The following is a 15,746-nucleotide window of genomic DNA, read 5'->3' as shown; positions in this document are numbered from 1 at the left end:
ACATTGATGTAACATTTACACTTTTGTAGAGTCACCGCTTCTGATGTTTGCACCTGCCTGTGTACCTAGACACGCTTGTAATCTGTGGAAGTGTTGTCAAAGAGCAGAAAGTAAGATGGAACATTAAAAATTGCTGCACAGTTCAGCTAGATGCACTAGTGTAAAACAGGACGTATGAGCGGTGTCCATCCGCCACATGTGGTAAAGAAAAGTATGCACAGATGTCCCCATTAAATTATTTTATTTTTATTTTGAAGTCTCACTCATTGTACTGAATAACAGCAACTAAAGTCAGATATTTTTACAAAGTGATTTGTAATAACCATTAACAGCTATTTTTCCACCTGCAGAAACAATTTTATTTTATTACATCACATTGCTAAGGTTTGGAAGGCGTCACGTGGGGCACAGAGAATGGTGGTAGTTGCTGCATCTACTTAGTAAATTGTAATTTGGTGTTACTGATTATGCTTGTGAAATGACTAGATATTGTTCCTGGTTGCTCCCACATACGGCGTCAAAGTACAAACATTATGCAAATAAGAAAATGCGGTGCCATATGCTGCAAAGACACCCATGACTAGTATCTGTTCATGGAGTGAGTGAAGATGCTTATTAGCATGTGCTTAATCTAATAAATGAAATTGTGACTCTAATGAAGGGGTCACTATACACATGAAGCAAAATATTATAGCGACTATTTCACATTAGTGGTGCAGTGGCTGCATTATGTATTGCATATAACAGATACAAAGAATGCAGTTTTGTAACTATTTACCAATCCGGGCCCCTCTTGTAGCCCTGGCAAAAACCCTGCTCCTAAGTAAGGTTTTCTCCATCCCATTGTCAGCCTAGCTCAGCCAGCAAAGAGTCACTGCACAAGCACAGAGATCCCGGAGCAGAACTAGCAGAGGTCTGGCTTCCTGGTCCCTATTCTCAGATACGCCTTACACCAATTTAGGATGGCTTTAGCAAATAAGGACCAGCCAAGCTAGCAGCGAAAAGCCGAATTTACCACATAGATAGCTGCATTTTCAGTCAGTCTGATCAGATGCTTTACATGAGAATGGTCTGTATACTGTTACTTTAATGTGCATATCAAGAAAAGTAAAAACCCTAAAATAATGTTCAATGGATGAATATTTATGCATTATACAGTGATCCGGACATTCCCGCCGCAGTGACTGTGTGCTAAGTGTGTGACAATGTATAATTCATATCAGTTAGTACTCTCAGAAATTGATACTATCTTTATTTCAAATGGCACACTTTTAATTTAATCTTGGTTTGTCTGCACATATTAGTGCATTGTGTCTAGAAATGGGCCTAAGTTGTGTTAGAAAACATACCATTGAAAGTAATAAGCAAGTACAGTATATATGGTCACCTCAGAAGTCGTGTAAAACAACCTGGACATTATACTCATCTATATAACCTCTGCAGGATTTTGCAGAAATTTCAAATGAAAATACTGGTTTAGCATTTGTAAGTATAGTCATTGTAGATATCCCACATTTTTTATATATGGCACACACTTATCCGCCCATGTCATGTAATGGCTGCTTATCATCTTCAACAAACAGTTGCTCATTCCGCTATGAAATGCTACTGCTCTAAAGAGGAATTCTGTCAGTGACGTGCGGTGAGGTCAATGGTTGGGGTGGCATGCATGGAGATGGATCTGAGTGCTGGGAGCCTGTCTCACCCCCTACTATTGATTCTCCTACCTGCATCACTGTGTCCTCTCTTGCTGCTGAGCTCCAATCTCTAAACACTGAAGTGCACTTCCTGGTCACATGACACATCCAAGGTGTCCATCAGTCCTCAAGGCTTGCCTACCCATGCTCACAGATATGCCTCTATTAGCTCTCTTTCTGTCCAGCACTACCTGACTATACAGAGGTGAGGCTGAGCTGTTACTGCCTCATCTCTTGTCTCCCTTCAGTCCCAGGGAGCTCCACAAAGCTGGTGAGTGTCAACTATAAAAATGATTACAATAAACAAAGAAAATGGTTATAAATTATAAATATCTTCTTTGTATTATTCTAATAATTTTTATATCAAATATAAGGAGTATGACAGGGGAGGCCTAAACTGTGCCTAAATTCTGTATAAACTGATGCAACAATCCAAAAGTAGATGCACTACATCACAAAACATGAGGCAATTGCTTTAAAACATTAGGCAATTGCTTTAGCTGTACTCCACCTCACTTTCTGCATTCAGAAATGATCCCCAGGGAATTTCTCATTGGTTTTCAAGCCTCTATAGTCAGAAGTCTATAAATTGGATTATATTGCCCTTTACAGTTAAAAGACACCATAATGTAATAAGCACTATGCTAAAACACTGCCCTCTGTGATATAATTACGTATAATACTACATATACATTATATATATATATATATATATATATATATATATATATATATATATAGTTGTTTTGTTTGTTTCCCAATACTCAAACAAATTACCACTATAAAATAATACCTGAAAATTGTCAAGTATTGACTCACAATAAAACAGTTCAGTACAAATGTAAAAAATCTTATAGATGCTGAATAACAGACATTTTTCAAACACAAAGAAAGTTGCAATTAACAATAAGTGCACAGTTATGACTTAAACAGCAAGTTTATATGTTTTCATTGTAAATATATACATTCTTTCAGGGATAGATTCGCATTATAAGTGCATTTATGCAAAGAATAATTGGCACCCCTAATCAGACCCCAATTGGTGACATCCATATTAAAATGGTGAAAAGTATGACTGTGGACAAATTCTAATAATATGAACTTGGATAAACTGATTGCAACGGTCTCCAATGCAGTTATACTGTAGACATGTTTTATTCTTCTTTTTTCTTTCTTCATTTTTATTTGTTTGTTTTTTGTATAGGTTTTTCTATCTTTGTTTTATTTTACATAATCAATAGCATTTTTCGGCAGAGGTTAATGACAAAGGCCAGGATGACAGCAAACTGTAGATAGGAGTGTGCAAGTTTAATTATGGCTAACTCCATTAACTATCTGGGGTTTTTTTTCTATAGAAAAACTTTGGTCAAATTTGCAGTTTTTTAACTCTGTAATAATTAAAATAGGTACAAGGACTATTATTTATACATTTATGTATAAACATAGCAATATTAATGGAAAATGTTTATATGTCTGTCTGTACAGTGTGCATTATGCGTGTAATGTAAAATTACAATACTACTGTCTTTTTGACATTATGGCAGATATATAAAGACCGTTGTATATATATTTTTATTTTAAAATGGAAAATTATCAAATCAACTACAACCGGTTGACACAATCAATGTATGGATTTGTTTCATGATAGCCCTGAAATAAAACTTGTAACATAAAGCAGATCAACTCTGTATTTTATGTTACTAAACCATGGGGTCTTACCCTGGTTTGCCATCAAAAACAGAAACTCATACAGTTTCACAACTAAACTTACAAATCATTTCCTAACAATTATATTCTAATAAATAGTATACTTTGCCTGGAGCCAAATATAATAAAATGGAAATACAGGTTCAAAAATCTGCCCTCCCAAAGCTGCCCTCCCAAAGCTGCCCTCCAGCTTAAAATTGGTCAATGCATTAAAAGGTTAAGATCCCAGCAGGATCCAGTCCCCATCACTTGGAGCATTAATTAACTTAATATATATATACTTCTGATAATAAACAACAGACACCATATAAATCATATAAATATTGTGCTATCATTTTTTCAGGGCACTGAAAGGGTCACTCAGTTTCCATCTCCTTCTGAGTTGGTGAAATAAGTGGACGGGTGGTGACGTAGTCCCAGGAGTCACAGCATGAAGCTATTACTGGGTATTGTAGCTCAGAGAAGACACAGAACAGATACAGACTCATCACTAAGTTTCTCCCATAATCCTCTTTTTTCAGTGTAATTAGATCTCCCTGGGATTTCTATAGACCTTGTTTTCTAATTGACAGTGGTGGCAGAAAAAACCCTATACTTATCGGAGGATTAACATCTGATCATATATTGCACAGTCCTGGTTTAATATACTTACATTAACAAAGTTGGATACATATGGTTGTGATTTGATTTAAAATAAAAAACCCAACTAAATAGCCAACCTAAATGTCATTGTTTTGATTGAATTGTTGAAGTGAGTCTACATATAAGGCTCAAATTATTTTCCAGACTCTATGTATATCTAGTTATAGAATATGCAAGGCTAATTTCTTTGTACATAAATAAACACATTTCTACGTTTGTGTGTCCTATACAGAAAGAAATATGCTGCTTTGTATGCAGGTATACATCCATCTATGCTGTATGTGCTCTCTGCAAAAACACGTTTCTTACATACATTACAGATAAATAAATATGTACTGTGCACTCACCTTTGTGTGATACATCCACATATATTTTCCACAAGTTCACCTACAGTACACATTTTTGTATCATGTGGCATATATATATATACATTGCTACGTAAACACTTTAATGCACACACATATGCGTTACACAAGGCATGCATACAGATGTGCAGTGAACATCATCCGTATATGAGATGTCTACTGTGATAACCGACCATTGGGGCTGTGTTTGGAGATTTTATTTCCTCCCTATTACTAATATTCTTACATTGACAAATAGTTGTGAAACCAGTCACTGATATAATTAGTACTGTTTTATCCATGGGAGCTTTTAAGCTATCTCTCTATATGTATGTATGTATGCTTTTCCTCTGCTGGTCTACTGATAAGGTCTTTTTCTTGAACATATTCCTGGAGACACTGGGAAATTTGTTTAAGAAAAGTTCTTATTGTTGGAGGGCTCCACAGACGTTACGGAGCATGTGGGTGAGAGAAGATCTCGTTCCTCTATAAATTCAAGGATAAAGTAGATGGTTTAATTGAGAAGTAATATCTTGATATCACTCTTGTGCCATGTCAGCGTGCAGGTTGTTTGTAGTTACCATTAATCTCCTCAGAGACGGTCACAGCTTCAGCCCCCAAAGGGAGTTTGTCACTGTACTCTGACCCCACCTCAAAATCTTCCTGGTTGGTTTTGGATTGGGAGCTTGTTAGAACCTCATCTAAAACACTTCCTTCAACCTCCCTCTCCAACTCTTCATCTGCAGGGGCTGCGCCTACTTCTCCCTCATCTCCTCCAGCTTCGCTAGGGTCATAATTCTTTTCTGACTCCACATAAGAAGCTCTGGGGTCAAAATCAGCAGCCATGTGCTTCTCCATTGGATCTGGTTTCTGGGTTTTCATTATTAATTTATAATTTTTGCCATGATATTTAGAAAGTAGGTGACAGCAAGTGGCTCCCATTAAAGGTATAGTAGCCAAACTAAGGAGGAAAATGCTTACCACTATTATAATTATCAAGGAGGGGACTTCCTTTTTGGTAGTGAAAACCACCTGCACTTGACAGTCTTCTCCTTTGTACGTTAGGCACACAGAATAGTTGGTACCAGGTGTAAGTCCTTGAAACCAGTAGGAATTTACTTGATCCTCAATTTCTGACCACTGGACCAAGGAAAACCCTTTGGCATTTTCCTGGCACAGGTACAGCATCTTGAGATTTTTCTTTCCTGGTCGTGTACTATATGGAGTAATTTGCACTTTAGCTTCTTTCTCAGATACATCCAGGGCGATGACACCCAGGTCAAATACATGAGGCTTCAGATTTGTGCTGTCATTGAATGCATGGTTGGAAACATGTAGTCCTCCTACACCTGGTCCACACTTCTTCTCATTTGAGTGAGGATGTTCTAAGGTATCCAAAATGCTATCCTCATTACCAACTGTTTGCACCGTGGGGATGACAGTTTTCAGTTTTTCCTCGGTTTTATCTGAGTTAAGAACACTGTTTCCAGATTCCTTCACTGCAGTCTTTTTGCTATCTGTTTGTGTCTTCCCTGCTGCTGGATCTTCAACCTTGATGGGATATTTTTGACTTCCTGCCACAGAGATGTTGACTGAACTCTGACTACTTCCCATTTCATTTGTGGCTAGGCAAGTGTAGGCCCCTTCTAGTTTCTTGCTGAGGTGAGGAATAACCAGTGTTCCATTTTGGTAAACCAGAAAGTGTCCAGAGACCTCAGCTTTGGGCCAATCAGTGGACAATTTAATCTCTACCTCCTGAGTAGCGTTGCGGACTTTCCATTGGATTGTTGGTTTGGGGCTACCACTGACCAGACAATGCAAAGCAAGAGTAAATCCATCATATAAGTCTGTGTTGTCTAGGTTGGGGTGATAGCTTAGCTGCACAGTAGGAACTTCACATTCCAAAGTTGGAATTTCAGAAAGTGGCTTCCCTTTGAATTCTTCAGGGGAAGCACATGCAATTAAGTCCTTTTCTGCTACAGTGACTTGAGCTTCTTCAGACCATTTTTTAAGCCACATCAATGAGCAAGTGCAGTGGTAGGGGTTGTTGTAGATCTGGATGTGTAGAAGAGAAACAAGAGGTTTAAAAGTTCCTTCCCTAATGACAGAGAAATGATTATTATTTATTCTGAGCGATCGCAGATCTTTCAAGTTGTCAAAAGCATCCAATGGTAGGTTGATCATGCGGTTGTTGTTCATCTTTAATAGTTGAAGGGCAGGTAGACTGGCCAGATCCTCCCAGGGGAAGTCTACCAGTTGATTGTGACTAATATCCAAATTTTTAAGATACACTAATGTAGCCAAAGTACCCTTTTCTATTGCACTAATATCATTGTGAGCTAGCCACAGTGATGTCACTTGAGTCACTCCAACAAAGTTAGACTTCTTTAGAGAGCTAATTTTGTTGGCTGAAAGACTGAGGGTGGTAACATTGAAAGGGAACCCTGTTGGAACCTTCTGTAACGTCTTGTAGGTACAGTCAGCAAACTGTTGATTGTATTTGTCTACACAAGAGCAGGGTTCAGGACAGCTGAGTGTTGTCCCCAGAAGTGTACCAGCAGCAAACAGGAAGAGGAAAGTACCCATTCTTCCACCTGCAAGATAAAAGGATATTTTAAAATAAGGGATACTGTGATGGAATATTTATCTGGATATAGTGACTGGTCAGTATAAATGCATATCATTCGATTTACAAAGCGCAGTGGATAGAACATTTTTCAGTTTTAATTCTAAAACACTGCTCAGTTCAGCATAATTTCTGGCTTAATGTGTTCATGGCAGTGGCATTGCTGTTATTACAAGTGCATTTTAAAGTTTCGTTTGATATTGTGCTAAATGCGTCTAGAAATGTGTTTCTCAAGTTGCAACTGGAAGGTCCACAATGTGTCTCATTGAAAGTGTAATACAGACCTGATCGCCCCAAGTTCTAAAATGGTTCAGTACAGTATGTTAGTCCTTTTGAGGAGTGGAAATAACTGTGAGTGCCTCCGCATAGTAAGGTACCTACATTATTTTCCAATTTTTGACCCGTTATTTTATATAAATAATCTCTCTTGGCAAAATGTATTTGCACTAATCCCCAAAACTAGACACCCCAATGCATCTTCTCCATAATTAGCAAGGAACACCCTCTCTCCTCCCATCAGCCCATGAAAATTTCTGCTGACCCACAAATGTTGCCATCTTGCTCCACAAATCTACATGTTTTGGCAGGAATCTAGCAGCACCTGTGTACATTGGACACACATCACCAAAGCCTGTTTTGCAGTTTGTGAATGAGACCAAGATTTGTGTATGTTAGCATCTCAGCCAGCATTTCCATGTTAATTTATGGCTGCAAACTATCTATATGACATGACATGTTTAATACAGTAGACTCCTACACATTGTGATCGAAGACGCTGACATACTATAAGCTACAAACATTCTGGATTTTGCTACGAGCAGCTACTTCATTCTGAAGTTCTGTGGTAAGCAATTTCAGACTTACTTACTGCTGTGCAGCACATTGCCTGACACCTATGTATTTGTATAAATATTTTATTTGAGCCTAGTATCTCTCTGATGCTTTTACTTGACTTTGATTGTGCTAAATGTGTTTTTGTGGATGGCATTAGTCATTGGAATGTAACATATTTTGTATGTATTTAATTGTATATGTAGAATGAAATGTGCTTTATAAGTGAGCTATTCTGGGTTGTGCGTGAATGCCCGCATGGCTGGCAGCGGACGTGTGCTCTGTGTGGGGGGTTCCTTGCTGCACATGCACATTGGATTTGGTATGCCAAAATGTCTTTTGCAAATTGTCAAGTTGATCGATTCAAAGGTTTGGCCGTGATTAAGCAACAAACATACATTTCATTTTTTATATATTAGTAGGGATTAACAGGATATAGTGGATCTCTATTTGTGCGTATACATATTTGCATAGGTCTCCACTCTTGTCTGTGATTTTCATGAATGGGATATCAAGGTGTAGTCAGGACTACAAAGGGGTCATGCATCGGGTGTTGAGATGTGACTATCTCTGCTATTTAAAGTAATATGTGTACTTATGGCACCATGGGACTGTGACACATCAATGACATGGCAGAGATTAATTTTTTTATTTTATTTGAATTTTCTAACGAATTGTATGTTATATCAGACTACCACTCCATATGACATCCATTTTGCTACTCCTTCACCATACAGTATGTTGTTAGCTCCAAATTATGTCCTATTTCCATGGGCAAACTAAGAACAAAAAAAAGCATTGTATCTCCCAGTTGGCATGAAAAGGCCTGGGAATCCCATAGAAGGATTGGGCAAATTTGCCCAATAATCTTCACCAGGAAAGAGGGGAGAAAGTGATGGTGATGGCTTTTGCAAACAAAGTGCCTAATTCAGCACAGCACGGAATTGCAAAGCTGCACGCACGCAGCTTTGTAATTCCGTCCTTGCAGTTATGGTAATGCAGCAGAAGGCGTCACTCAGCAGGAGGCATCATACCTCCTGCATTCATTGCTTATCCGAGCTGCGTCCAAAGATGCAGTATCGAATAATCTGCGATAAGATAGACCGGCTGAGTGACCCATGGAGTCACGCAAGCCGGCTGCAGCATGTACAATAAGGAGGCCAGGAATTCTCCGTCAGCCGATGGAGATCCTGGCCTCTTCCCCCACCCGACGGCGGCGACACGCCTATGTTTCGGAGGCCATCACCACTCCCTCCCACAAACGGCAGGAGACTGTCAATCACTGACAGTATACTGCCGGACTTCGTCCAAGCGCGCAGGACCCTTACTGCACATGCGCAGATCATCGGGAATACCGTGCACTGCTGAATAAGGCACATAGGGATCTATTCATCATCACTTAATTCATACAAAAGCAGGTGGAAATTAAAATTTTCACCTGCTTTTGTAGAATTTAAAATCAGACCCATTCATCATTCATGTAACGCAGGAGATATCACAGATATCTTCTGGCTATAACTATGCCTCAGTAATTTCTGTATCGAACACCAGAGGATACGAGGAGGGGGTGTGGGAAGGGGGCCGGATTGGACACCGGAGGCTGCGGGGGGTGAAAGACAGTGGGTAATAGAGACAGACGTAGTGAGGAAATCCTTATGGACACTTCACCTGTAAGGAGAAAAGTATCACTTTTCCGAAAAGCTGACTCTGCAAAAATAGCAGCTTTTTGGAAGTGATACTTTTGTTAGTGATGCATGATGAATGCCTCCAAAAGATTTTTTAAACTCGCAGCGAGTTTAAACCATAATTATCACTAGTGATAATTATGTCATGATGAATAGGCCCCATTGTATAGAAAATAACACTGCTTCTTTAATTTTTCCCAGCTACAGCATTGTGCTCCGGTCACATAAAACAATGGAAGATCTGGGCACCATTCAATAAAGAAATGATTCCAACAATGAGCTAGAACAATTAATACTTGCAGCGCACTGTCACGAATCATGGTCTTAGCCACCCATACAGGGTTAACTATTCATTCATTGCTGTGTCTAAAACCTCCAACAGACTATACCAGTGATTACTGCTCGCCTACCTGGTCAGCCTGACCAATTACCTGTTACCACTCCCTATATATTTCCAGGTCTAGGAAAGACTCATTGATGAAAACTGTGTTTCTTCCTGAGGATCGTTCCAGGCTCAGTGTCTCCTGTGTTTCCAGAGTTTTCTCCTGTGGATACTTTCCTTGCTGAAACTCAACCATTACCCACTTGTACCGTCGCTGTTTGCCTCTCATTGCTGCGGTCTTCATGCCACATGCAGATAACCACCAGTACTGTTTACCATCACCTATGTATACCATCTCAGCACCACGACATCCACACTGCTCACAGACCACTTGCTATTGTCTGCATTCCATCTACTGTTGTGTATCATCTCTCAGCGCTGTGGCTTTCCTGCCACACACAGACTGATCATCATTATCTGAATTCCATCTACTGCTGTGTACCATCAGTGCTGTGGCTCCCACACTCTGGTTAGAACCTGTTTGTGCTGTTCTCTGAAGGGAGTAGTACACACCGTTGTAGGAAATGTTCAGTTTCTTGGCAATTTCTCACATAGCCTTCATTTCTAAGAACAAGCATAGACTGTCGAGTTTCACATGAAAGTTCTCTTTTTCTGGCCATTTGGACAGTATAATCGAACCCACAAATGTGATGCTCCAGATACTCAACTAGCTCAAAGGAAGGCTAGTTTTATAGCTTCTCTAACAAGCAAACCCATTTTCAAGGGTTTTCTAATCATCCATTAGTCTTCTAATGTGCTTAGCAAACACAATGTACCATTAGAACACTGGAGTGATGGTTGCTGGAAATGGGCCTCTATACACCAATGTACATATTCCTTTAAAAAACAGATGTTTGCAGCTAGTATAGTCATTTACCACATTAACAATGTATATAGTGTATTTCTGAATCATTTAATGTTACCAGCATTGACAAAAATAGTGCTTTTCTTTCAAAAATTAGGACATTTCTAAGTGACCCCAAACTTTTGAATGGTAGTGTATATATATATATATATATATATATATATATATATACAGTCAGGTGCATAAATATTGGGACATTGACAGAATTTTCATATTTTGGCCTCTATTCACTACCACAATGGCTTTGAAATGAAACAAACAAGATGTGCTTTAACTGCAGACTTTCAGATTTAATTTGAGGGTAATTACATCCAAATCAGGTGAACGGTGTAGGAATTACAACGGTTTCTATATGTGCCTCCCACTTTTTAAGGGGCCAAAAGCAATGGGACAAACTAAACAATCCTAAATCTAACTTTCACTTTTTAATACTTTGTTGCAAATCCTTTGCAGGCAATTACAGCCTGAAGTCTGGAACGCATAGACATCACCAGACGCTGGGTTTCATCCCTGGTGATGCTCTGCCAGGCCTCTACTGCAATGTCTTCAGTTCCTGCTTGTTCTTGGGGCATTTTCCCTTCAGTTTTGTCTTCATCAAGTGAAATGCATGCTCAATCGGATTCAGGTCAGGGGATTGACTTGGCCATTGCATAACATTCCACTTTTTAGCCTTAAAAAACTCTTTGGTTGATTTTGCAGTATGCTTCGGGTCATTGTCCATCTGCAACTGTGAAGCGCCGTCCAATGAGTTCTGAAGCATTCGACTGAATATGAGCATATAATATTGCCCTAAACACTTCAGAATTCATCCTGCTGCTTTTGTCAGCAGTCACATCATCAATAAATACAAGGGAACCAGTTCCATTGGCAGCCATACATGCCCACGCCATGACACTACCACCACCATGCTTCACTGATGAGGTGGTATGTTTTGGATCATGAGCAGTTCCTTTCCTTCTCCATACTCTTCTCTTCCCATCACTCTGGTACAAGGTGATCTTTGACTCCTTTGTCCATAGGATGTTGTTCCAGAACTGTAATGGCTTTTTTAGATGTTGTTTGACAAACTCCAATCTGGTCTTCCTGTTTTTGAGGCTTACCAATGGTTTACATCTTGTGGTGAACCCTCTATATCCACTCTTGTGAAGTCTTCTCTTGATTGTTGACTTTGACACATATACACCTACCTCCTGGAGAGTGTTCTTGATTTGGCCAACTGCTGTGAAGTGGTTTTTCTTCACCAGGGAAATAATTCTTCTGTCATCCACCACAGTTGTTTTCCGTGGTCTTCCGGGTCTTTTGGTGTTGCTAAGCTCTACGGTGCATTCTTTCTTTTTAAGAATGTTCCAAACAGTTGATTTGGCCAGACCTAATGTTTTTGCTATCTCTCTGATGGGTTTGATTTGATTTTTCAGCCTAATGATGGCTTGCTTCACTGATAGTGACAGCTCTTTGGATCTCATATTGAGAGTCGACAGCAACTGATTCCAAATGCAAATGTCACACCTAGAATCAACTCCAGACCTTTTACCTGCTTAATTGATAATGAAATAACGAGGGAATAGCCCACAGCTGTCCATGAAATAGCTTTTGAGTTGATAGTCCCATTACTTTTGGCCCCTTAAAAAGTGGGAGGCACATATAGAAACTGTTGTAATGCCTACACCGTTCACCTCATTTGGATGTAATTACCCTCAAATTAAATCTGAAAGTCTGCAGTTAAAGCACATCTTGTTTGTTTCATTTCAAAGCCATTGTGGTGGTGAACAGAGGCCAAAATATGAAAATTCTGTCAATGTCCCAATACCTATGCACCTGACTGTATATATAGTGGCAAGAATAGCAGGATTTCACCTGCTTATATGTGGAACAGCAGTTGAATATGGATCCACTTCAGGTTTTCTTTAAAGTCAGAGATGAACTGCAGCTAAGCTGATTAGTAGCACCTGTAAAGGTACCTATACACTAGAACAGTGTTGGCTAACCTTGACACTCCAGCTGTTGTGGAACTATATATCCCAGCATGCCCTGCCACAGTTTTAGCATGCCCTAATAGCAAAACTGTAGCAGTGCATGCTGGGTTATGTAGTTCCATAACAGCTGGAGTGTCAAGGTTAACCAACACTGCACTAGAACATAAGTTCTCAAACTCGGTCCTCAGGACCCCAAACAGTGCATGTTACTAGTGAAATAGCTGCACCTGTAGATATTTTAAAATGTGTCAGTGAGTAATGAATACACCTGTGCACCTGCTGGGTGACCTGCAAAAAGTGAACTGTCTGGGGTCCTGAGGACCGAGTTTGAGAACCACTGCACTAGAAGACAGGCAAAAGACTGCACGATTACGACATTGTAATTGTGCAGTCGCTTGTCAGTCTGTGATAAGCCTACACTGAATGAGCAGTCGTTCAGTGTAGGCACAATCAATCATCTGCAAACATGCTGAACCTGACGTTATCGTCATGTTGACCAGTATGTTTGCCCGATGATAGATGTCTAAACGACCAATTTTTTAAACAATCTGCAAACGATTTTCAAATGATTATCGAACGATTATGTAACGATCGAACAATATCGATATTGTTATCGTTCAATCACTCATTTTTATTGCCTAGTGGATAGGCACCTTAAGCTAGCTTTGAAAATGTTGTCTGTGCACAGGGATAGTGCACCAGCTGCCCGGGTGATAGGCTGGGGGTGTGGGGTTACATTAGGAGCCGCTGGAGTCTGTACTAACTTTGTTTTCCAGAACAACAAGTGTTTATGCTGTAATCTGCTGTAAACTGTTGTTGTCCCACATGAATGACCTGACTTAAAAAGAATAAACCTGCCGTTTTGTATGTGATCCTTGTCACGGTGTATGTGATCCTTGTCACAGTTGGCGCATGAACAGGGACACATTGCTGGACGCTACTACACAGCAAAGGACCCGGGATTAAATTGAGTCTGAGTTGCACTAATGACATCTGGTTAAGTAAGTGGGCAAGCCAGCCCTTTAAATGGCAGCTTTTCACAGCTTAAAAAAGTTATTTGCTTCTGTATATGTGGCTTGGAGGCCAGGAATGTTTTTAAGTGTGATTACAGTCTGTGCAGTTGAGTAGCCTACCAGTACTGCCCAGGTGTTTCATGAGCAAAACGAAAAGAGGAAAGCCTGGTTGCAGCTGGATAAAATCTCTGCACAGCGTGTGGTGGAAATGGTTGCTCTAGACCACAGGTTCTCAAACTCAGTCCTCAGGACCCCAAACAGTGCATGTTTTCCAGGTCTCTTCACAAAATCACAAGTGAAATAATTAGCTCCACCTGTGGATCTTTTAAAATGTGTCAGTGAGTAATTAATGCACCTGTGAACCTTCTAGGTGACCTGGAAAACGTGAACTGTGTGGGGTCCTGAGGACCGAGTTTGAGAACCACTGCTCTAGACCATTCTATATGGGTATTAGATTCGGTTGTACAACAATGGGCCCTACAAGCTGACTCCCAAACATTTGAGGAGGAGACAGTGGTAATTGAGCTGTACTTGACCCTTGGGAAATTGAATAAAGCCAAGCAGGGGTTGCAGCCAGTACCTAAGCCCAGAATGCAGGTCCCTGTGGTCAAACCCAACAAACCACCTCCAGCTGTGTGTTTTGAGTGGGGTGAGTCCGGTCATATACATAGAGACTGCCCAAAACAGAGAGAGACGATGGATTGCAGTGCAGGGAAAAACGCTTGGCCTGTGGTCAGCATGGCTGCTTCCTCAGCAGAAGCCACCCTGTTTCGTCTGCTGGTACAAATTGAAGGCCAAGAGGTCTGGGCCTTAGTGGATACTGGCAGCGCATTGACCATCATCTCTGCTAACTTGGTTCCTCCCGGGGCTGACCAGGTGCTACCCTCTGTAAAGGTGCTCTGCATACACAGAGATGTAGAAGAATGCCCATGACTGCACCTGCCTATGGTGATAAAAGGGTGACCAGTGAAAGTGATACCCGCAGTGACCTCCCAACCTCCTTATCTGCTAATTTTAGGCCGTGACTTTCCACTATTGCAGGAGGTGATTAGCTGGCATGGCATTGGTGGGCAGACAGAGGCTGCTGGATCCCAGGAACCAAGAGCTAAAGGATACCAAAGTTCTGTGACTGTAAAGTCCTCCTTGGCCAGTGAGCAGCAGAGGTCCATTGGGCTCCCATTGGTGACAGAGTGTCATTGCAGGACTTTGGGCAGGATGTATTTGAAAGTGTTGTAGAAGTGAATGATAAAGTAATTACTGCTATACCACCAGAAGGGATGCCATACTGTGTATTGAAAAATGATTTATTTTACTATGTTGCTTATGTGCAGGATAAAAAGGTAGACCAATTGTTAGTTCCCCGGAAATACGAAGATGATAATGAGGGTGGCTAATTTGGGTGGTGCCCCCCCATTAGGATCCTGAAAAGGGGTGTGGCCTCACGGAAGGGGCATGGTCTCACTGTACTGTGGCCCCTTCACTCATTACACAGCACCCCTCACCAAGCACTTTTCTCACAGCACAGATACCAGCACCCCTCACCGAGCACAACAACCCCCTCCCAGCACAGATCACAGCACCCATCACCCCTCTCCCAGCACAGCACCCTTCTCCCCTCTCCCAGCGCAATACTCCTCTCCCAATACAGCACCCATCACCCCTCTCCCTGCACAGTATGGTGTCAGCACCCTTCACCTGACCTAGCATCCCTCACCCAGCACAACACCCCCACTACCAGCACAGCATGGTGCCGTGCCCTAGGAATTTTCTTAGTTTGTCTATGCCTAGGGCCGGCTCTGCTCACACGCATCTGTAGGGTGGCCATTTAGGGGAGGAAAAAACCCTCCAGCGTATACAGTTAAGGTTCTTTTGGCCAGGCATTCATACGGCAGTAAAGTAATATTGTCAGGAATGCCCATTGTGTCAGAAGACAGCACCCCAGCCAGTGTTTAGGGTGCCTTTGGTTCCCCTGCCTCCCATT

At 40.9% G+C, this 15,746-nt stretch overlaps 1 protein-coding gene across 2 annotated transcripts in view; it reads right to left on the bottom strand.

The window, feature by feature from the left end:
- Nucleotides 1-230: 230 nt before the first annotated feature.
- The window catches only part of ISLR2 (immunoglobulin superfamily containing leucine rich repeat 2), a 37,004-nt gene continuing 21,488 nt past the window's right edge, over nucleotides 231-15,746 (bottom strand). For both annotated transcript variants that reach the window (XM_088446210.1, XM_088446209.1), the window contains exon 2: nucleotides 231-6,984. In XM_088446210.1, coding sequence (XP_088302336.1) covers nucleotides 4,946-6,976 — 2,031 coding nt within the window. In that variant the 5' untranslated portion in view covers nucleotides 6,977-6,984 and the 3' untranslated portion in view covers nucleotides 231-4,945. The remainder of the gene's footprint in view (nucleotides 6,985-15,746) is intronic.

The sequence above is a fragment of the Taudactylus pleione genome, unplaced genomic scaffold (genome assembly GCF_031769625.1).
Source record: "Taudactylus pleione unplaced genomic scaffold, aTauple2 ptg000019l, whole genome shotgun sequence".
NCBI lineage: Eukaryota > Metazoa > Chordata > Amphibia > Anura > Myobatrachidae > Taudactylus > Taudactylus pleione.
The sequence above is the reverse complement of the archived record's forward strand: the minus strand, read 5'-3'. Positions and strand labels throughout refer to the sequence as shown.